We start from the raw sequence: 22,355 nt of genomic DNA, 5'->3' as shown, positions 1-22,355 counted from the left end.
TGTGGGTTTCCTCTCCAACATGCAACCGGTTTAAATGCTGGACTAGTCAACTAATTGTCACGTTTTGTTGACGTGACAAACCCTTGCTGATTAGCTGTGTCGAGTGATGGTGGTTGGTTGAGCGACACATTTGCATTCACGTGATCTCACCCAAACTAACCTCCATTACGGTTTGGAGCGCGTCTGCGTTTCACCAAACGTAGAGGTGATGCGCGCATTGGGAGATGGGGAGGAGAAGCAGGCAGTTGGTTAATTTTAGAGGGGATGGTTTGCAGGTCTTGGGTTCGATGCCAACTCTTGACGTCCTGCTATATATTTGGAGTCTGCGCGTCTCAACTCTCCCCGTGGTCGCGTGGATTTTTCTCCGGGTCCTCCGATTTTTATCTCCGTATTTTTTAATCGACATCGCGCGTTCGGAATATTTGGCTGCTATTAATTTCCACATGATAACCCACTTCGTTGATATGTATGGTGACCTTTTTTGCCAGTATCAAAAATGATGAAAATTAAGGATAGGTTTTACCCTCTCTGCCAATAAAACAGGAGTTGTTAAGATGTTCAAACACCAAAGAGATGATACCTTTTGCAAGGCATCAAGTCTGCATTGACCACACGTAACTTCGGACAAAACATGCAAATTAACATGCTCTGATAATAATGTTATGCATTGTCTTTGTGAGGCCGATTGGCCGACACCAGAGCCTTATTTATGGTCTTGTCTCGCTACCAGTCAGGGGCGTCCACCCATCCATACAGGCGAACTAATGGCGGTCGCCTGGGGCGCCAAGTTAAATGCGGTTGCCATATTGGAGGGTGAAAAAATACAAATTAAAATAACGAAGATGTCATCATTTCGACTCCCCCTGCACATACGGAGGGAATCGTAATTCATTTCTTAATGGTTCTCAGAATTTATTAACGCACGATCTTTGATTCACGGCAAAAATTCTGTAAATCGCGGTGTCATCGACATGTCAACAAAGGTGCTAAATATATGACGGTATTAAAGGAATTTCAGTATATCGTGTTTATAATACACCGAATATCATGGGCGTCCACATGAATTTAAGTAGGATAGCTTTAAACATGTTATAATATTCATCTACTGTGTAATCCAGTGTCATGTCACCTGTAGTTACGTCATGTTCTATGGTGAACAACACGTTTTAACACTGGATTTATACTTAAGATGAGTATTACAACACAGGCTATACAATCGTGACAATCCTTGACATTTGTATTAAAATTCATCAGTCGGCCGAACAATTGTGTGGGTGGGCGGGCGAGTGAGCGGGTGGATGTGTGTGAGTGTGTAGGTCGGCTGGTGGGTGGGTGCGTACTTGGGCGGGCGGGCGGTTTGTAATTCCGTGTACCAATATTAGTCGCGTACACGACAACAGTGAGTGTGTGTGTGAGTGTGACACGTACTGGCCCGTAAATGTTGATAACTTGTTATGTATGAAAATGATTTTAGATCCCAGATCGGAGACAAACATAGCCTAAAGACACACAAACAGGAAGAGTCAGACAGAGACAGAGTCAGACAGACAGTAAGTTAATCAGACATAAAGACAGACACAGTAACAATTATAACTTCCCGACCCCTTCTATGCCGAAGATCCTGGGCGTCCTCGGAAATTTAAGTAGGAAACTGTCGCTTTAAACCTATTATAATATTCATCTACATCAAGGCCGTAGCCATGGAATCAACATTGGGGGGGACCAAATCTTCCAGGGTGTCTGGGGGTTCCAACCCAAATAAAAAAATTGCTATACTATGTAAATAAAAACAACAATTTTCTTAACCTTGGCCACTATCTGGACTTGTCTTCATATAAATCAATGCATATATTTCTGTTCTTTAAGAATCCCTAATCTCTGCCATTACATACAATGAAACAAGAAAAGGTAAAACACAAAAAAACAGAGCAATGTAATACAATACACTATTAAACATGATTGTAAAAAAAAAGTCCATCCTATGTGTTAGTGAATCTTTTGATATTTTAGGTATGAAATGGCAGGAAATGAGTTTTCAAATTTAGATTTTTCTGGCGGGGGGACCCCCAGACCCCCTGGAGGATTTGGTCCCCCCCCCAATGTTGACTCCATGGCAACTGCCTTGGTTCAGTCCCAACAAAAAATAACGGGAGTAACTCATTGCCGCAGCTCATAAGTAGGTGACGATTACTGGCATAAGCAGCCCCAAACCAGCGAGCCATTGGTAGAGCAGCAAATTGGTTCGGCAAGCTGGGGTCACCACCATCGGCGTACGGAGACGAAATCCCAGCCACAGGCACACCAGTGACGTGCGGTGAGGTCAATGGCTGGGGGAGGCACTGGCTAGTGTCAGAGCCAGACTCACACACTGAGGGGGGCGTGGCCTCACTGAGGGGGCGTGGCTTCACTGAGGGGGCGTGTTCTCACGGAGGGGGCGTGGCCTCACTGAGGGGGGCGTGTTAGACACGTCCCCCTCAGTGAGACATGTGATAGCTGCCTCCCCTGGTGCTTTTTCATTGCAGTTTCATGACGAGACCAGCGAGCCTAAATATATTTATACACATACGTGAAATAAGTTACCTGGAGTATGGAAGGCGAGGACATGAAATGAAGGAGTCTACAAACATTACATTGGTGACACAGAGAGATAGTAACAGGCACATGCTTATTGCCCGCGCTCCATCCAGTTACTGAGGGGTTGCGCAATCAGAGGGGAGGCTGAGCTCGCCGCTGCCTCACCTTGGCGATTTTGACTTTAAGAATAATTGGAATCGTAAAAAAAGTGACGTTTAAAATACAGATCAGTGGAAAAATCTTAAAATTTATTTTATTTGATTATTCGTTATTTTACTTTTCAAACAGCTATTTTCATTGGAGTATGACAGGCGAGGCTCTGCCCCCCCTGACCGCACGTCCCTGAGGCACACATGCACCGTGAGGCAGCGGGCAGCAAAGTCGCAACGAACGACCACACACAACGGCCTACTTCAAAGATTTTTGATAACGGGTGCATGACCATATTTTGAGAACCAAAGAGGTGCAGATTGCAGTAAAGGTTAAGAACCACTGCCTTAAGCTATCCACCTTCTTAGCCTAAGGTAAGAATTGTTATTTTATGCGCAATTTATTCATAATTTATCCACGTTACCATTAATATGAATGCTTTCAAATTATCTTACGCCCATTCATTCAAATTGCATTTTTTAACATCAACTTTTTTACGGTGAAGGAGGTCAACTTGCGATCGTCTAGGAACAAATTAAGCCTTTACAACGTGTATTTCCCACATTCGACGAACGGATATTTCAAATCACAACCGCTTTCGTGAAACCATGGCTTTTGGTGTACGCACGCACAAATAAATAGACAAAGTGACATACCACCAACAATATCTGTCATTCGCCACGAAGCGACGTTGATGCCACTACGGTGCCCGTGGCAGGCCAGGTGCACTTAGAGGCCACGTTAAATGTCAAAGACTCGTGGCCAGGTCACAAACAGACCCAGGTGGTGCCATGGGTTAACAAGACTGAGATGACTGGCAGATGCACCAGCTGTACCCCTTACTGTGCCAACTTGCTGTATTTTGTCCGCCAGGCGCTCCTCCACTCGTCGCTCACCAACCCTGTATTGTTAGAGGGCGACTGCCTCCAACTGCCCATTTGCGCTCTTCATGAACCTCCATAAAGGCCGCACTTGACACCGTTGGTATCAGTCTTCGGCAAGTCCACTCAGCTCCTCATCCTCCCATACCGTATCAGTCCATTTCTTCTCCAGCCCATGTTGTGTCCGTTTAGCCCCCTCTATCGGGCCAAACAGAAGCTACTTGCGGTGGCTGCGAATTACGGGCTACATGAACCAGCCAACGCAGCCTTGCCTGCTGGAGCTCATTGATGGGAATGCGTCCAGATCTTTCAAGGATTTGTCAGCTCAAACAATCCAGCCTGGTTAAACCCAGGATGGTTCGTAGGCAGGCCAGCCTGAATGTTTCTCACCGGCACAGATGTTCCATTAAAAGGGGTCTCCAAATTTCGCAAGCATAGAGAAGGGAAGGCATAATCACTGTGGCCGAGAAGACCCGAAGCTTCGTGTGGAGTGACAGACCAGGTAGCCGTTCGGCTGTTTCAGAGCGAGACCTCTGCTGTCAAACCTGAGCTGTTCATGAGCACACTGCCCAGGTATGGGAAACTCTACACTCTCTACACAACTGCTCCATCATCAATGGGTAGCTGAGGGGGTAGAGTGTTTGATGGCACAATACACCCAGGCAGGTGCTTGGTTTTGCTGGGCTGATGGTAACACCCCACCTCTTAGTGGCATACTCCAGGTTCAGCAGCAGCATCTCCAACTCCAACTCTCAGTGAGCAGCAATCACCAGATCATCAGCATACATAACATATTTGACCAACAGGGAGCCATCCCTCGACCGCACCTGGGCATCGATCAGCCTCCCATTGTATCTGTACCAGATGGAAATTCCTCCAGTACAGTTAAAGATAATGTTAAATAATGTGGGAGCCTGAGGACATTCCTGTCGCACCCCAAGGTAAACAGGGAATAGCTCTAATTGCTGGCCACGTAGCTTTACCCAGGACCTGCCCACCATCATGAAGGTCCTTAATGATAATGAGCAGAGAGTCAGTAACTCTGAAAGGATGAAGAACAGCCCATAGCCCAGGCCTACTGATAGTATCATTCGCCTTGAACAGGTCAATAAAGCAGAAATGTAGGTCTTGTTGGAAATTTCTATACCACTGCTGTAGCAGACAGAATATAGCATCCGTGCAGGACCGCCCTGGCCTGAAACCACATTGGGGCTCTGCAAGCCTCTCCTCAGCGTGCCTGGCAAGGCGATGTTGAATAATCCTTGTCAGGACCTTTCCCAGCACACTGAGGAGGGATATGCCCCTGTAGTAGTTAGTCTGTGCGGTCCCCCCTCTTAAAGAGGGGGGTCTACCAGGGCATCCTTCCAATCCTGCAGAACCCATCCTGGAGTCCAGACATTAAAATATACACTGCGATCCGTCGAAAAGTGCACTGTGCAATTCGGTGTTCGCATCAGTCCGGCGATCGTCAAACACACATGGCTGCTGAAACAAGAGCGGAGTAGTACTACTTACTACAGTCTTCGTGATTGGAGTGGTAAGTTGGGTGCAGTAAATACAGAAACTTTTTACAGTAGGATATTTATTTTTGGCTATTTGTATTCTTATTAAACATATACACAACACCTACAAACATAACGTTATCCAAGCATGTGCAAAAATAAGCTATTCTAAACAATGATTAGTGATCATTCGGCCTTTTAAAATCCAGCACCCCCTTCTCCCCTTCGAAGCCTCCGGATAATTGATTATCTACTTAATATATACACTTTCACACAGTAAATAAAAAGATCCCCCCAGACTGTTGGAGGGCAAGTGTTGTTAGCGAGTAGCAACCTACGAAGGCCGGCACGGCACACGAAGGGGGTCGGGTGGCCAACACCATGCCCGACCGCCTTTGTCTCACCCAGTGGCGATGATTTTTGCACACCGCACCAGGTACCTAGGGGCCAAGGCCCAGGACTGGTTCAAATGTTCCATCGCCGGGTTCGAAACGAAGTGCGGCGCTATCTACCGGGTTCCCTGGTGCAGTGTGTGAAATCCGGGTTGGAAACTCAGTTCTTGAGAACGGCTTCTTGTGGGGGGCAGATGCACCAGCTGTGTAACCCGCCCTCCCCTCTTATCCATAATAAGTTTTTTTTGGGGTAAGATCGCGTGGATATAAATGTTCCGTTAGACCTGCCACCACCACCACCGGACACAGCCAATTAGGAAGCGTTTGTCACGTAAACAAAAAACGCCAATTAGTGTAAAAGTTCAGCACTAACCGGTTGTGCGTTGGCGAGAAAACCCACAACACACATTTCCAATTCGTGCACCGTGACGTTTTGTCGGTAATTATATATACACATGTTGATCTAAGAGAGTATGAAGAGAAATATGCAGTACCTATTATTGGATGGGCTATTCACAGTTAAACAATATGTACATTTCCTCATGTGAGAGCTATGGATTTTTTTGTTCAGACCTCGCCGGTGCCATGGGTCTGACCGACTGAGATGAATGGGCAGATGCACCAGCACCAGCTGTGTGCTTCCACCCCCTCCTTACTGCGCCAACTTGCTGCAGTTTTTTGTTGCCGCCCGGCTCCTCCGCTTGTTATCGTGAGCGTCACTTCCCTCTCTGCCGCCCTCTCCTTTGCTGTTGTTGTTGTTGTTGCTGCTGCTGGAGGGGCGAATTGCCTCCTCCCAACAGCTACCCAAGTAGTAGTGGCAGCGGCGGTCCATCACGAGCCTCCTTCACCACGGCACACTCCAACAAAGGTCCCCCGTACAGCCTCTAACAGACTGCAGGAGCAAGTGCTGTTAGCAAGTAGCACTTACGAAGGCTGGCACGGCACACTAGCGGGGTGGGGTGGCCAGCACCACGTCCTAGTGGCAATGTCTACACACCACACCAGCTACCCATTTGAGGCCGAGTTGACGGAGGGGAGGCCCAGGACTGCTTCAGATACTCCTCAATCGTGTTGGTGGCCTGGAGCGGGAATCAAATCCAGGTCGCCGGATTCGCAACACAGTGCGGCGCTATCAACCGGGTTCCCGGGTGCACTTCTTGAGAACTGTTTTTGGAAAACCATCAAACAAAGATGATCACCGCGCGGCGCTTTCAGATGCCCTGCTTTCTGCCGCCGTCTGGAACGCCTTTTCCTTCCGATGTTACATCATCGTCTAGCGCGCTGGGGGAGGCGCGGCGGAGCGTCACGCGTGCGTGCTCTGGTGCCTCTTGAGGTTGTAGAGCTGCGTGAAGCCCTTGCCACACTCGCCGCAGACGTGCGGCCGCTCGCCTGTGTGCGACCGCAGGTGCACCTTGAGATGGGAGGACTGCGAGAAGCCGCGGCCGCACTCGGTGCAAACGTAGGGCCGCTCGCCTGTGTGCGTGCGCCTGTGCACGCGCAGGTGGGAGAGTTCCGCGTAGCTGCGGCCGCACTGCTCGCACGCGTAGGGACGCTCGCCTGCCGCCGACGCCTCCTGCTGCTGCTGTTGCTGCTGTTGTTGGTGTTGTTGGTGCTGTTGGTGCTGTTGGCGCTGACGCTTCGGGGTGTTGCCGCCGCCGCCGTTGTTGTTGCTGCTGCTGCGCTTGGCGAGGTGGCGCTGTATGCCGCCTGCAGGGTGACCGCGCGGGGTTGGGGGTGAGGGTGGGGTTGGAGGGGGAGCGCAGCCACGGGCAGCGTTCGCAAAGCGGAGTCGGATCGCGAACGTACGCTTGCAGTGCTCAACCGCGTACAGCTGTCGTCACGGTGGATAGGAGATGGGCAGGGCTAGTGATGTTAATGTGAGAAATTAGCATGTAACTATACGATAGGAGAGCAGCCTCCTCGATGAGGGCACGGAAGTGGCTATGTTAATGTGAGATATTAGCATGATGTTAATGTAAGATCGAAGAGTGGTGCAATCCTAAGGCATGAGTGCAACACAACGGGTGCAATCCAAAGGACATGTGAGCATGACAGTGCAATCCAAAGGCATGAGAGTGCAATGCAAAGGACATGTGAGCATGAGAGATCTAAGAGAGAGGCAGAGAGAGAGAGAGACACAGAGAGTCGGAAATAACAGCTGACATAGGCAGGTAGGATGAAAACATCACAGTCAGTTAAGACTTTTCCTGGTTAATAACGAGACATGTCGTTTTGTTTCCCCAATGTAACTGCTGCCGCAACGACAACTCAGTTTGTAGACACCAGGGTAATGCATGTCAGGGATCACATCCTTCACAATGGGATCAGATCACGAATTGTATGTACTGTGTTAAATCGAACCCGGATCTTGTTTGCTCATGGTTTTGGAATTTTTTTTGGTGACCCCTGCTATGTATGACAAGGTGATGGTTTTGATTGGGTCCTCAGATGGTTCTTTCTGTACGTGTTCCAGTTCACTGGCTAGGTGGTGATGGTCAGAGATACATCGAGCTCTATGATGTAGAGTTTTGATGAGGGAATTCTTCTGGGATGGATGGTGGTGGGAGTCAGGTTTTAGGTAGGCATCCATATGGGTGGCTTTCCTGTAGACAGTGTCCCATTGAGCCATCTGGTCTCTTTTCGATTAGAACATCCAAAAATGGTTTAAATGCATGCCGAAACAAATCATCATACTTCAATAGGGATTACCATTGGTAGGACTATTTTAGTACACACAACCGACAGGATAGACAAGTACAATGCGTTTTGCATAATGTACATTCATAATGTACGTTGATTACCATATAAATAACCCAACTACCAATGGATACTCATAGTCATGGATATGCATTCAATAATCCCCCACCCCACTTCGCCCAAGAAGTGCTCAAGTGTTGCCATCGCATCTACTCCTCTATTTAAGGAACGAAACAGATTTTCTCCACAAATCTGGCTGTCGCCTGATGAAGCTAGTTGTAATTACTGGCGAAACGTCGTACTCTGATTGTAAATTTTGTGGCTTGGCTCTCCAACACACCGGTGTGCTGTACTCGTGACGAATTGGCACGTTCTGTTTACGTGACAAACCTTACTAGTTGGCTTTGTCGGATGGTGGCGGGTTTAACGACACATTTATATATGTAGGATCTAACCAAAAGAAACTGTATTTTGTACCTCACCTGGTCTAAAGGAGGTCGTGGATTCGATCCCAATCCTGACACCTGCTATATATTTGGAGTCTGTGTGTTTTCTCTCCCCAGGGTCTCGTTGATTTTTCCTGAGCTCCTCTGCTTTTTACCTCCACATTTAGAAACCGTGCGTTTAGAGTATTTGTCTGCTCTAAAACTCCGCGTGATGGTAAGCCACTTCGTTGAGTTAACGTTTGTGGCCAACTCGATTCCGAAAAGGAGCTATATCGCTCATTGGGCCTTATTTGGTTCAATAAAAATAGTTTTAGTTTGAGTATGGGTCTCAATGAGTATGAGTCTCTCAGGGTATCTTTTAGTTTATGTGGGTCTCTTTGGTTCTATTTCAGTAGACGGCTATATGAGTACGGGTCACTATGGTTCTACATGAGTATGGGTCGCTATGGTTCTATACCAGTCTCTACGAGTGTATAAATGTGTGTTTATAGTATGTGGCTGTTGGTATAAATCTCCACGTGATGATGATATCAGTTACTTTGTTGATCTATCAGTTGTGATCGCCAGGTCACTTCTGAAAAAGAGCGGTGGAGCTCGGTGGAGCTTTACCTGGTGGTATAAATTAATGTCATCCCTTCCCCCACCCCCGTCTCACCGTTTATGGCAGCCTCCACTCCGGCGTCGTCCCCCTCATCCCCGACGCTCTGGGAACCCACACCCCCCACAACCCCCTGCTGCTGCTGGTCCAACGGGACCCACGGGGACCCACAGGGGACCCGGCCCGTCACCTCCACGCTGGGATCCGTGCCTCCGCCGTTGGGCGTGGTGAAGTAAGAGGCCTCGACAGAGCGCAGGGCTTCCCGGTGCGATTCGTGTTCTTCAAAAAGGCAAAGATCCCCCGTATAACCTTTAACAGACTTCTCATACACTATCATACACACACACGCAGAGATCAACAGACTTCTCACACACACGCAAAAGATCAACAGCCTTCTCACAAACACACACACCCACAAAGATCAACAGACGTCTCATTCACACACGCAAAGATCAACAGACTTCTAATACACTAACATACAACAACCGCCATTCGCCACTAAGTGACGGTGACGTCACCACGACGCTTGTGCTAGGCTATGTGCACCTTGAGGCCACGTGAAGTGTCAAACGCCCGCTGGCAGAAGGTCACGGGGCAGACCCAGGTGCCACAAGTCGACTGACTGAGATGACTGACTGATGCACCACCTGTGCCCCCTACTATGCCGACTTTCTGTGCTTTAGCCACCCGGCGCTCCGCTCGTTGTTGTGAGCGCCGCTCCTCCGCCCTCCGTTGTTGTTGGAGGGCGACTGCCTCCAACGGCCCAGAGGCGTCTTTCACGAGCCTCCTCCACAGAGGCCAATCTTGACACCGCTGGTATCAGTCATTGGCAAGTCCACTCAGCTCCACATCCATATATTCTCGAGCCCGTGCCACGTTCGTTTAGCCCCCTCTATTCTGCTGAACAAAAGCTGTTTAGACATGCGGTGACTGGGCATGCGGGCTACATGACCCAGCCAACGCAGCCTTGCCTGCCGGTGGAGCTCACCGATGGGACTTTGCCCAGATCTTTCAAGGATTTGTGAGCTCCTCACACAATCCAGCCTGGTTAAACCCAGGGGGGTCCACGTTTCGCAAGCGTAAAGGGAGGGAATGACCGTGGCCAAGAAGACCTGAAGCTTTGTGCGGAGCGACAGACCAGGTAGCTTCCACACAGCGTTACGAACTACGTGGTCGAATAATATGTTAAATAATGTGGGAGCCAGAGGACATCCCTGTCGCACCCCAAGGTGAACAGGGAATGGCTCCAACTCCTGGCCACCTAGTTTTACCCGGGCCCGCTCACCATCATGAAAGTCCTTAATGATCGTGAGCAGAGGGTCAGAGACTCCAAAAGCACGAAGAACAACCCACAGCCCACAAAAATCTAGCAGCCTCCTACCGTTGTTATTGAGCTGATCTGGCCCATGCCTTCCAAATCACTCCAGACCAGGTGCCAGCATCATGACCAACTCGGGCATTGAAGTCACCCAACAGGATGACTATCCCGAGAGGCCACTTTAGCCAGCACCTGTGACAGGAGGTCATAGAAGGCATCTGACTCATCAGCGTTGCCTGCATCCCTCCACGGATGTTCGTCTTCGGTGGGGGCATAAGTAACCACGACCAACACTCCTCGCCTCCAGTTGATGGGAAGGCGAGCCCAAAGTAGCCTGGGGCTTACAGCTTCCCACACCTCACCACCACACATTTGTATTCAGGAGGTCCGGTGGACCGGCTCTGGCTCCTGCCACCATGACGGGTGGACAGTCCTCTACTCGGGGCAGGAGACTACCAAACAACAGGGAGTGGCTCTTCTTCTGAACAAAAGAATGAAGGGGGCGTGGGAGCGTGACACTAACATACACATACATACACACAAAGATCAAAAGGTGTCTCGTACACACATACACGCAAAGATCCCCCGTGTAGCCTTAACACAGACTGTTGGGGAAAATGGTGTTAGTGAGCACCTATGAAGGCCGGCACAGTACACAAGGGGGTAGGTGGCCAGCACCACGCCAGACCGCCTTTGATTCCCCAGTGGCGATGTTTACACACCGCGCCAGGTACTCATTTTAGGCCGAGTCGATCTAGGGGAGGCCCAGGACTAGCTCATACATACACACACACGGAAAAATCCCCCATATAGCCTGAAAAGACTTCTCATACAATAACAATACCCGCCATTTGCCACTAAGCGACGGTGACGTTACTACGGCGCCTGTGCCAGGCCAGTTGCACTATGGGACCACGTGCAGTGTCGAAGGCTCGCTTACAGAAGGTCACGGGAGAGACACAGCAGGTGCCATGAGTTGGCTGACTGAGATGACTGGCAGATACACCACCTGTGCCCCTTACTGTGCCAACTTGCTGCATTTTAGCGAGGCTAGGGTGCAGGAGGAGGTCACGGGACAGAACGAGGTGCCATGGGTTGACTGCTGTGCCAGGCTAGGTGCAGGAGGTCATGGAACAGGCCCAGCAGGTGGCATGGGTTGACTGCTGTGCCAGGCCCCTACTGTGCCAGCTCGCTGCGTTTTAGCCGCCCGGCTCTCCAATCGGTGTTGTGAGCGTCGCAAAAACATCAAGTCTGCATTCACCACACAGTACTTGTGGCAAAACATGCAAACAAATGCGCTCTGATGATAATATTACAAGCATTGTCTTCAGTGCCAGATTAAGCTAGTGCGGGGCCTGTAGCATATGTATAGTGTGGTGTTTATTCACGCCGACACTTTCATCTTTTCTCCTGAGTCACGTTATTCATAGCATCCCACACGGATGCTCCTCTTGTTCAACACCACGCGCTCCTGTCACGAACTCTTCCAGTGCTAGCCTGCTACTTCGAGCTTAGTCTCTCTTCCACTGCTAGCCTGTTACTTCCCGCTCTCCTAGCCTGTCACAGACTCTCTCTCTGCTGGCTTATCACACTCAGACTCCGCTAGCCTCTCCACTGCTAGCCTGTTACTACACCCGCACCTCCAACCTCGACCGTTCCCCCAGCGAGGGTTCAGCCAACACCGCTGCGGAGGGCGAGGTGTGGAGGGCGAGGTCCCGGACTTCTCTCGAATCTCTTCACTGCTTCATCTTCAACCAACTCACCCAACTGCCTCACACATTCCTCTTATACCCCCCTCCTCATTAAGTGCCCCCAGATGGCCCTCATTAAGCCGGCGTCCTCCCCACGCCTCATACACGTGTTCTCCCCCTTATCGCCACTATTTCTCGCCTCCGTGGCGCCTACTCCGCGTTTGCAATTGAGCAAGCCAATCACTGCCTCTTTCCCTAATTGCTGGCTTCTCTGTCTGCTGTCACCCAGCCTGCACTTTCTTATCTTGAACTGACCTCACTGTCTGCAACCCCATACATTAATGCAACTACTGTTTGCAAACCCTGCGTGCGTTACACCACTACATGTTATAAAGGGGCCCTAAATAAAGAAATAAATAAAATCTTAAAACACATACTTTTTAACTTGGACAGTAAAGTAATTGTATTTTTTCATTTTCTATACAGCCAGATAATACGACAAATCGCAAACCTTAAACATCCGGTCGTTCATAAAAGTTGAAAGCTGTCTAGTAATACAGTAATACAGTAAGTGCAGAATCACTGAACCGGAATTGATAGCTTGAAAGCATTTAGCGTGGGGCCCTTGTAAGTACGGGGCCTGTAGCATTTGCAGCTACTTTTGCTACTAAGATAATCCGGTACTGATTGTCTTTGAAACTGATTGGCCTACAACAGAGACAGCAGCCTTCTTTATGGCCACGTGTCTTACCAGCGGTGTTAGCAGACCAGGGAACGATGCCAAAAGGAACGCGCGTGAAGGCGACACGCGCGTGAAGGATGAATGCGCGTGAAGGAGGAACGTGGTTCTTCCTTCACCTGACGTCTCACCTCGGCACTTCTGCTCCACTTTGACGAGTGGCCATTCAGGTGAGTAAGAGGCGTCTGCCGTTCCGGAGCCGGTGTCTGGAGGAGGACGGGTGGGGGGGAGACCCAACTCATCCACTCCCCCCTGCATCGCAACTCACACCAACCACTCCCTCCTCCTCCCTCTCCTCTCCTCGGAGGAGGAGTGGTGTAGTGTAGTGTATAGTAATGTAGAGTAGAGCGGTGTAGTGTATAGCAGTGTAGTGTATAGTGGTGTGGTGTATAGTGGTGTGGTGTATAGTAGTGTCGTGCATCGTATTGTAGTGTATAGTGTAGTGTCTAGCAGTGTAGTGTATGGCAGTGTAGTTTATAGTGTAGTGTATAGCAATGTAGTGTATGGCAGTGTAATGTATAGCAGTTTTGTGTATAGCAGTGTAGTGTATAGCAGTGCAGTGTATAGTAGTGTAGTGTATAGTAGTGTAGTGCTATAGTAGTGTAGTGTATAGTAGTGTACAGTAGTGTAGTGCATAGTAGTGTAGTGTATAGTAGTGTAGTGCTATAGTAGTGGTGTATAGTGTAGTGTAAGGCAGTGTAGTGTATACTAGCGCAGTGTATAGGAGTGTAGTGTGTCGTGTTGTGTATAGTAGTGTAGTGTATAGTGTAGTACGTAAGCATGTTGAACTTATGTAGCCAACCATGCTAAATCGGAGGTTCAAACTCACTCCACCCACCCTGGTCTGATACTGCGTGTGCATCAACGTAACATTTTTCCCATCGCGTGTGCCACTTTGAACAAATTAACGTTTTGGCGATTTGCAACTCCCAGTCAGAAAATATTGCGGGTGTGGTGGTGGGTGGTGGTTTATGAGTGGTGGTTCATGGTGGTTGATGGGTGGTGGTTGATGGGTGGTGGTCGATGGGTGGTGGTTGATGGTGGTTGATGGGTGGTTGATGGGTGGTGGTTGGTGGTTGGTGGTGGTTGATGGTGGGTGGTGGTGTCTAAACCAGAATTCTCGTAATGTCGAAGCAGTCGGAAAACGAATGTCACTTGAAATTTAGATTTTAGCACCGTTTTATACGAACACGGTGTGTTATTTATCACCAGTGTACCGCCAATACTCGCAAATGTTATCCACCTAAAGCTCTGTTATCCGCGTACGTACTCGAACCTCCTTGGAACTGCTCGGTCATGTAGTCGCCGCGGACTTATCGCGTTCGGCTGCAGTTTGTTAACGACTGTGGTAAATGTGGTAACGTGGCGACGTGGGCGAGGCGGGCGACCTGAAGAAAGATAAAATACCTCCGCACGTCTCCGTCTTAACCGCCATCGTGTCCCACCGGGGGTCGTGCGTTGGGGCATCATCCCCCACCGCCTCCTCCTCTGCACACGCACGCACGCAAACACACACAACAAGCCCAGACGCACGGAATCAACTCGGCGCTCTCTCCGTGGCCAGATGCGTGACGCAAGTGCAAGGGAGAATTCGCCAAGGTTCACGTATGAGGAAGGGGTTGAGTAGCAGCCAATAATAATAATAGGTTCTACATACTTCTCCGAATACTCTGAGATCAACATAATGTAGTCATAAATTAACATAATGTACACACAGTATTTTCATTACCTGTGAATAACCCAACCAATCATAGGTACTGCATATTCTCTGCATACTTAAATCGACAATGTACACACACTTTGGAGTGGTAGTGTAGCAGATAGTGCACTGCGCTACGACCCTGGATATTATCTCAACCAGTACTGGCCTCCCGTAGGTCGACTCAGCCTCAAATAAGTACCTGGTCCAGTGTGTAGTAAACATCGCCAGTGGGGAGACAAAGGTGGCCGGGCGTGGTGCTGGCCACCCACCTTCTCGTGTGCCTTGCCGGGCTTGATAGCTGCTACTCGTTAACAGCACTTGCCTTTTCTCTTTGTGGATTGAGCTAAAGCGGGGTAGTGGTGACCCATGCCTTTAATTCAGCACTTTAAAAGGAAAGGGGTTGGCAGATCTCACGAAATATTGACCCTGCCGGGACTGTTGTGCCTCAAATATCGGGGGAAGCAGCCGAGCACTGTGAGTGGCTGGCTGCTGTGGCAGCCATGAAGAGTGGGTCCAGAGCATGAGATCAGGTGACGTGCCAAGCGAAATGCTGACGGAAGAGTGGCGATTGTGTGCAGGATGCCCCACAAGACGTGTACGTTGAATTTCTTTCGCACCGTACGTAGCCAACCGTGCTAATCGGACGTGCAGGAGGACAACAAACTAAACACAGTGGCGGAGTGGAGTGTAGTATATAGTGTAGTGAATAGTGTATTGTATAGTAATGTAGTGTATGTTGAAATTCTTTCACAGCGTACATCGCCAACCGTGCTAATGGGAGGTGTGGGGGAAGCATATGTTTGTGTGTTCGCGTGTTTGTGTGTGTGTCTGTGTTCACGTACGTGTGTTTGTGTGTTGATCGAATTATAAACTAAACTATTTTTTATCTTATCCTTTGGGTCTTTCGGTAAAGTGACGTAGATAGGTTCAAAGAAAATAACAAAAAATAACAAAAAACTACGACGTTTCGATCGCAACACAAGCGTTCGTCATCAGAAAAAGGGGGTTAGCTTCTAAAGGCAAACTGTTTATAAAGGTTTGAGATGGGCGTAGCCCAAATATCAGCAGCCAATGTTAATGTAGGTGGTGGGCAGCGACCGCGACGGTGGTGGGTTTTCCCACCAATCATAGGCAGCCCTATGATTGGTCGCTGCCCACCACTTACATTTATAAACAGTTTACCTTTAGAAGCTAACCCCCTCTTCCTGATGACGAACGCTTGTGTTGCGATCGAAACGTCGTAGTTTTTTGTTATTTTCTTTGAACCTATCTACGTGACTTTACCGAAAAACCCAAAGAATATGAATAAGTGCAGTCACGAAATCGTTAAATCAAAATAAATTTTTATCTTAACAGGTAAGGCCCCACTGAGTTGCCACACGTCATGATAGCTCACGTGGAGATTTATAACCGCCAAATACTCTAAACGCGCGATGTCGATTCTGAACGTGGAGGAGAAAAACCAGAGGATGGAAATTCACGTGACCACGGAGAGAGAAAGAGACGCAGACTCCAAATATAGAGGTGTCAGGGTCAGGGATCGAACCCACAACCTCCTGCATACCAGGAGAGGTAGTTAACATCTCCTTTGAACGTGGAGTGTTGTGTCACTCCATGAGAGAATGCCACAGCGCGATCGTCTGTCCGTTTCTTTACCGTTGGCCTCGCCCCACTCTCCGCGACCTCCGCCGTCCCCTCCCTCCTGGCCGTCTCCGGACACTATGGGGCAGAGGCGGTGAGCGGTGAGCGCCCCCAGGCGCTCCGCGGAGAGTAGCAGCTCGCGGCTGAGGCCGCCAAAGAGCGCGAGGAGCGCCTCCACGAGGCCTCCCAGCAGCGTCGCCCCTGCGGCGTCTCCTTCCACTCCTCCTTCCACTCTTTCTCCTCCCGCTCCTCCTCCCGCGATTCCTGCTCCCCCTCGTTCCGCTCCTCCTTCCACTCCTCCTCCTGCTCCGTCTTCATCGTCGGGCTGTTGCAGGGCCTTCACGGCGCGCCTCAGCGCCGCGTAGAACCCGAAGGGCAGGCGGTGGCGAGCGGCGGCCAGCAGCTCCGCTCGCACGCTCCCGTCGTCCACGCAGGCGCGCAGGAGGCCGTAGTCGCGGATGCCCAGCTCCGAGTCGAGGGCGCGGGCCACCTCGGCGCTCACGCCCTGCGTCTCCAGCCACGCCGGGAAGCTGCTGCTGTCGCCGGTCACCTCCAGCGGCATCGCCGTGGCACAACACGACATCCTATGAATAACAGTTGGAATATGTTTGTGCTGGAGGAGGAATCCGATGAGCTATGAAGATCTTTATTTTTTTACAGATGTCCAGCAAGGGCGGACACGGGGGGGGGGGGGGGGGGTCAGAACATAACAACAACACGACAGACGAGTGTAAAGAATAGGAAAGTTAGACAAATGACTTAAAAAATAATACTTCACTTTTTTAATCTCCATATCCATTATGAACATGACATGTTCACAATGGAACAGACATAGCCATTATGAACTGAAATGATCACTACAAACCAGACATCCATTACGAACATGACAAGATGACTATGAAACAAACACAGCTATTATAAACCTGACAAAATCACTATGAACCTGACACCAACAACCACCATTCGCCACTAAGTGGTGGTGAAATCACGACGGCGCTTGTGCCAGGCTATGTGCACTTTATGGCTATGTGAAATGTTGAATGGCTGCTGGCAGGAGGTCACGGCACAGATCCAGGTGCCAAGGGTTGACTGAGATTACTGGCCGACGAAGCTCCTCACACAATCCAGCCTGGTTAAACCCAGAATGGACCGGCGAAGACGTTCCATTGGGGTCCACGTTTGTGGCGGAGAAGACCCGAGCTTTGTGTGGAGCGAAAGACCAGGTAGCTTCCACACAGCGTTACGCAGGCGATGAAAGGATGCCACGCGACTGATTTGGAGTGAGATCTCTGCTGTCAAACCAAAGCTGGTCATAAGCACACTGCCCATTTATGGAAACTTCTCCACTCTCCACAACTACCCCACCAATGGGGATTTAAGGGAATAGAGTGTTTGATGACACAAAATGCCAAGGCAGGTGTTTAGCTTTGGTGGGGCTGATGGTTAGGCCCTACCTATTAATAGCATGCTCCAGGTTCAGCAGCAGCACCTCCAACTCCTATTTAGAGTGAGCAGCAATCACCAGCTCATCAACAACATAGCATGGCTGACCAATAGGGAGCCATCCCTCTACCGCACCTGAGCATCGATCAGCATCCTATTGTATCTGTACCAGATCGAACTTCCTCCAGTAGAGCCATGGAATGCTTCTCTAACTACGTGGTCGAAATTTGTTTCTATAACGTAGGTGCCAGAGAACATCCCTGTCACACTCCAAGGGAATGGCTCCGACTCCCGGCCACGTAGCTTTACCCGGGCCTGCCGACCATCATGAAGGTCCTTCATCATTGTGAGCAGAGTCAGGGAGCCCAGACCTATCGATGGTATCATGGGCCTTGACCAGGTCAATAAAGCAGAAATGTAGATCCTGTTGGAATTCCCTACGACTGTAGTTGATGAACAGAAAATATGGCATCTGTGCAGGACCACCCTGGCCTAAAACCACATTGGGGTTCCGCAAGCCTCTCCTCAGCATGCCTGGCAAGGTGATGCTGAATAATCCGTGCCAGGACCTTTTCCAGCACACTAAGGGATATGCCACTGTAGTTGTTACAGTCTGGCATTCTTCTAAACCTGCAGAACCTGTCCAGTAGTCCAGACTGTTATCATGATGTCATATAGGACAGTCTGCACACAAACATCACCCTCAGCAGTTCGCTTGGGAGATCATCTCTGCCGGCGATTTTCCGGGTCTCAGACTCTGGATTGCTTTTCATACTTCCTCAACAGATGGCACTTCAGCCAGTCACTTACAGGGGGTGACGACTATTTCTTCCAATATTTGGGGCACCACAGCCTCAGTAGGGTCATCCCCACTTTGGCCCATGATGTTTTCTGGGCTGAGGGATTTCCCTTCCCCCAAGAGCTCACAGAAATGCTCAGAAAATCTGCAAATCTGTTCCTGGGGGTCAGAGATTAAATCACCTTTCTTTCCCCTCAGGAGGGTGATAGGTGTGATGCTGCAAGTTACTTTTTAGATTTTTAAATGGAATTAAAGTGTTATGTGTGAGCACGAGCGACTGAGGCAGACTCCATCGCCTCAGCAACCACTCTCTAAACCTCCGAGGTAAAGCTGCGGCAAGCCTCCTCATTCTGCAACGTGGGATGCTGTAGATAGTGGGAATTGGCCTGTCGATTTTTCTCAGCCACCTGGAACACCTCCCCTGTTAGCCAGGGTCTCTGAGCAGGTTTGGGCCTGTACCCAATGCAGCCATTGCAGCTGCATGAGCCACATATCCCTCGGCAAACCCAGCTGCATGCGATGATAAAATTCTCGCTTGCAACTCTCATTAACTTCCTGAGACTAGGCCACTGTGGGTTTGAATGGGGTCCCAGATGGACACCCACCACCGGAATAGAAGAATGGCAGGCGCATCTTACATATGACAAGCCAATGGTCAGTGGGCAAATCAGTTCCACAGTAGGTCCTTAAGTCAGGGACATGGCCCGCATTCACTGTTTCATCACTATATAGTCCAGCAGATGTTGTTGTTGTTTGGACCAGGCATGCATCCATGATGTTGTGTGCATGCATCTATGCCAGAACAGCATGTTGATAGTTACAAGCCCATGGGTTGCATAGAAATCTAGCAGCCCCCTACCGTTGTTATTGAGCTGATCTGGCCCATTCCTTCCAACCACTCCAGCCCAGGGTGCCAGCATCATGACCAACTTGGGCATTGAAGTCACCCAACAGGATGACTATCCCAAGGGGCAACTTTAGCTAGCACCTGTGACAGGTCATCGACCTTGTATATATCCACTCCACTGACGTTCATCTTCGATGGGTATAAGCAACCACCACAACCACTCCTCGCCTCCCATTGATGGAGGTGAGCCCACAGTAGCCTGGGGATTACAGCTTCCCACACCTCACCACGCCACCCTCCCATGACCACTTCATTCTTTGTTTGGAAGAAAAGCCACTCCCTGCTTGAACCTGACACAGACACTGTGACACAGACACTGACACTGTGACACTAAGACACTGTGACACTGACACAGACAGACACTGTGACACAGACACTGTGACACAGACACAGTGACACTAAGAGACTGTGACACTAAGACACTGTGACACAGACACTGTGACACTAAGACACTGTGACACTGTGACACAGACAGACACTGTGACACAGACACTGTGACACTAAGACACTGTGACACTGACACTGACACAGACAGACACTGTGACACAGACACTATGACACTAAGACACTGTGACACAGACACTGTTACACAGACACTGTGACACTAAGACACTGTGACACTGTGACACTGACACTGTGACACAGACAGACACTGTGATACAGACACTGTGATACAGACACTGTGACACAGACACAGTGACACTAAGACACTGACACTGTGACACAGACACTCTGACACTAAGACACTGTGACACTGACAGACACTGTGACACAGACACTGTGACACAGACACTGTGACACTAAGACACTGACACTGTGACACAGACACTGTGACACAGACACTCTGACACTAAGACACTGTGACACTGACAGACACTGTGACACAGACACTGTGATACAGACACTGTGACACAAAAGATCCCCCGTATAGCCTTAACAGACTGTAGGGGCAAGTGCTGTTAGCGAGCACCTATGAAGGCCGGCACGGCACACGAGGGGGTGGGTGGCCAGCACCACGCCCGACCGCCTTTGTCTCCCTAGTGGCGATGTTTACACACCGCACCAGGTACTCATTTCAAGCTGAGTCGACCTAGGGGAGGCCCGGAACCGGTTCAGATAATCGTCACTGGTGTTTGCCGTGAGCGGGAATCGAACCCGGGTCGCCAGGTTCATAGCGCAGCGCGCTAACCGCTACACTACCGCTCTGTGACACAGACACTGTGACACAGACACAGTGACACTAAGACACAGACACTGTGACACAGACACTGTGACACAGACACTGTGACACTAAGACATTGTGACACTGTCACACAGACACTGTGACACAGACACTGTGATACAGACACTGTGACACACACTGTGACACTAAGACACCGTGACACAGACACTGTGACACAGACAGACACTGGGATACAGACACTGTGATACAGACACTGTGACACACACTGTGACACTAAGACACCGTGACACAGACACTGTGACACAGACAGACACTGTGATACAGACACTGTGATACAGACACTGTGGCACTGTCACACAGACACTGTGACACAGACACTGTGACACAGACACTGTGACACAGACAGACACTGTGACACAGACACTGTGACACAGACAGACACTGTGACACAGACACTGTGACACAGACAGACACTGTGACACAGACACTGTGACACTAAGACATTGTGACACTGTCACACAGACACTGTGACACAGACACTGTGATACAGACACTGTGACACACACTGTGACACTAAGACACCGTGACACAGACACTGTGACACAGACAGACACTGTGATACAGACACTGTGATACAGACACTGTGACACACACTGTGACACTAAGACACCGTGACACAGACACTGTGACACAGACAGACACTGTGATACAGACACTGTGATACAGACACTGTGGCACTGTCACACAGACACTGTGACACAGACACTGTGACACAGACACTGTGACACAGACAGACACTGTGACACAGACACTGTGATACAGACACTGTGATACAGACACTGTGGCACTGTCACACAGACACTGTGACACTGACACTGTGACACAGACAGACACTGTGACACAGACACTGTGACACTAAGACACTATGACACAGACACTATGAACCTGAGCTGAAGCAGGGGGCGAGAAGAGAACGGTGCAGTCGCAGCGGTGGTGAGGAGGCGGTGCTGGTGGTGAGGAAGAAGAGGCGGTGGTGAGGAGCTGGTTGTGAGTAGGCGGTGAGGAGGCCTTGATGATGATGTGGTGGTGGTGAGTTGGTGAGAAGGCGGTGGTGGGGAGGCGATGTGGAGTATGCGGCGGTGGTGAGGAAGCGGTGGTGAGTAGGTGGTGGTGGTGAGTAGGTGGTGGTGGTGAGTAGGTGGTGGTGGTGAGTAGGCGGTGGTGGTGAGTAGGCGGTGGTGGTGAGGAAGTGGTGGTGAGGAAGCAGTAGTGAGTAGGTGGTGGTGAGGAAGCGGTGGTGATTAGGCGGTGGTGGTGAGTAGGCGGTGGTGGTGAGGAAGTGGTGGTGAGGAAGTGGTGGTGAGTAGGCGGTGGTGGTGAGTAGGCGGTGGTGGTGAGTAGGCGGTGGTGGTGAGTAGGTGGTGGTGGTGAGTAGGCGGTGGTGGTGAGTAGGCGGTGGTGGTGAGGAAGCGGTAGTGAGTAGGTGGTGGTGAGGAAGCGGTGGTGATTAGGCGGTGGTGGTGAGTAGGCGGTGGTGAGTAGGCGGTGGTGAGGAAGCGATGGTCAGTAGGTGGTGAGTAGGCGGTGGTGAGTAGTTGGTGGTGGTGGTGGTGAGGAGTCGGTGGTGAGGGGCTGCTCGCGATTGAGGCCGAGGCTGCGGGGAGGAGGCGGCTGAGCGACTGGCGGGGTCAG

General features: G+C 50.1%; 1 protein-coding gene across 4 annotated transcripts in view; it reads right to left on the bottom strand.

Annotated features, from left to right (window-relative positions):
• Window positions 1-22,355, bottom strand: part of LOC133360508 (endothelial zinc finger protein induced by tumor necrosis factor alpha-like) — a 22,891-nt gene extending 536 nt beyond the window's left edge. Inside the window, exons 1-6 of one of the 4 annotated variants that reach the window (XM_061579280.1) lie at window positions 21,609-22,355; window positions 16,347-16,915; window positions 14,396-14,476; window positions 13,120-13,194; window positions 9,298-9,570; window positions 1,429-7,206 (exon numbers count right to left, since the gene is read on the bottom strand). In XM_061579280.1, the coding sequence (XP_061435264.1) occupies window positions 6,803-7,206; window positions 9,298-9,570; window positions 13,120-13,194; window positions 14,396-14,476; window positions 16,347-16,914 (1,401 nt within the window). In that variant the 5' untranslated portion in view covers window position 16,915; window positions 21,609-22,355 and the 3' untranslated portion in view covers window positions 1,429-6,802. Of the gene's footprint in view, window positions 1-962; window positions 7,207-9,297; window positions 9,571-13,119; window positions 13,195-14,395; window positions 14,477-16,346; window positions 16,916-21,608 lie in introns of those variants that run through there. The other 3 variants (XM_061579283.1, XM_061579282.1, XM_061579284.1) reach the window with 3 other exon arrangements.

Source organism: Lethenteron reissneri, chromosome 69 (genome assembly GCF_015708825.2).
Source record: "Lethenteron reissneri isolate LAM-NWPU_2019-01 chromosome 69, ASM1570882v1, whole genome shotgun sequence".
Classification (NCBI taxonomy): Eukaryota; Metazoa; Chordata; class Hyperoartia; order Petromyzontiformes; family Petromyzontidae; genus Lethenteron; species Lethenteron reissneri.
Note: the sequence above shows the minus strand (reverse complement) of the source record. Positions and strands in the feature narration are given on the sequence as shown.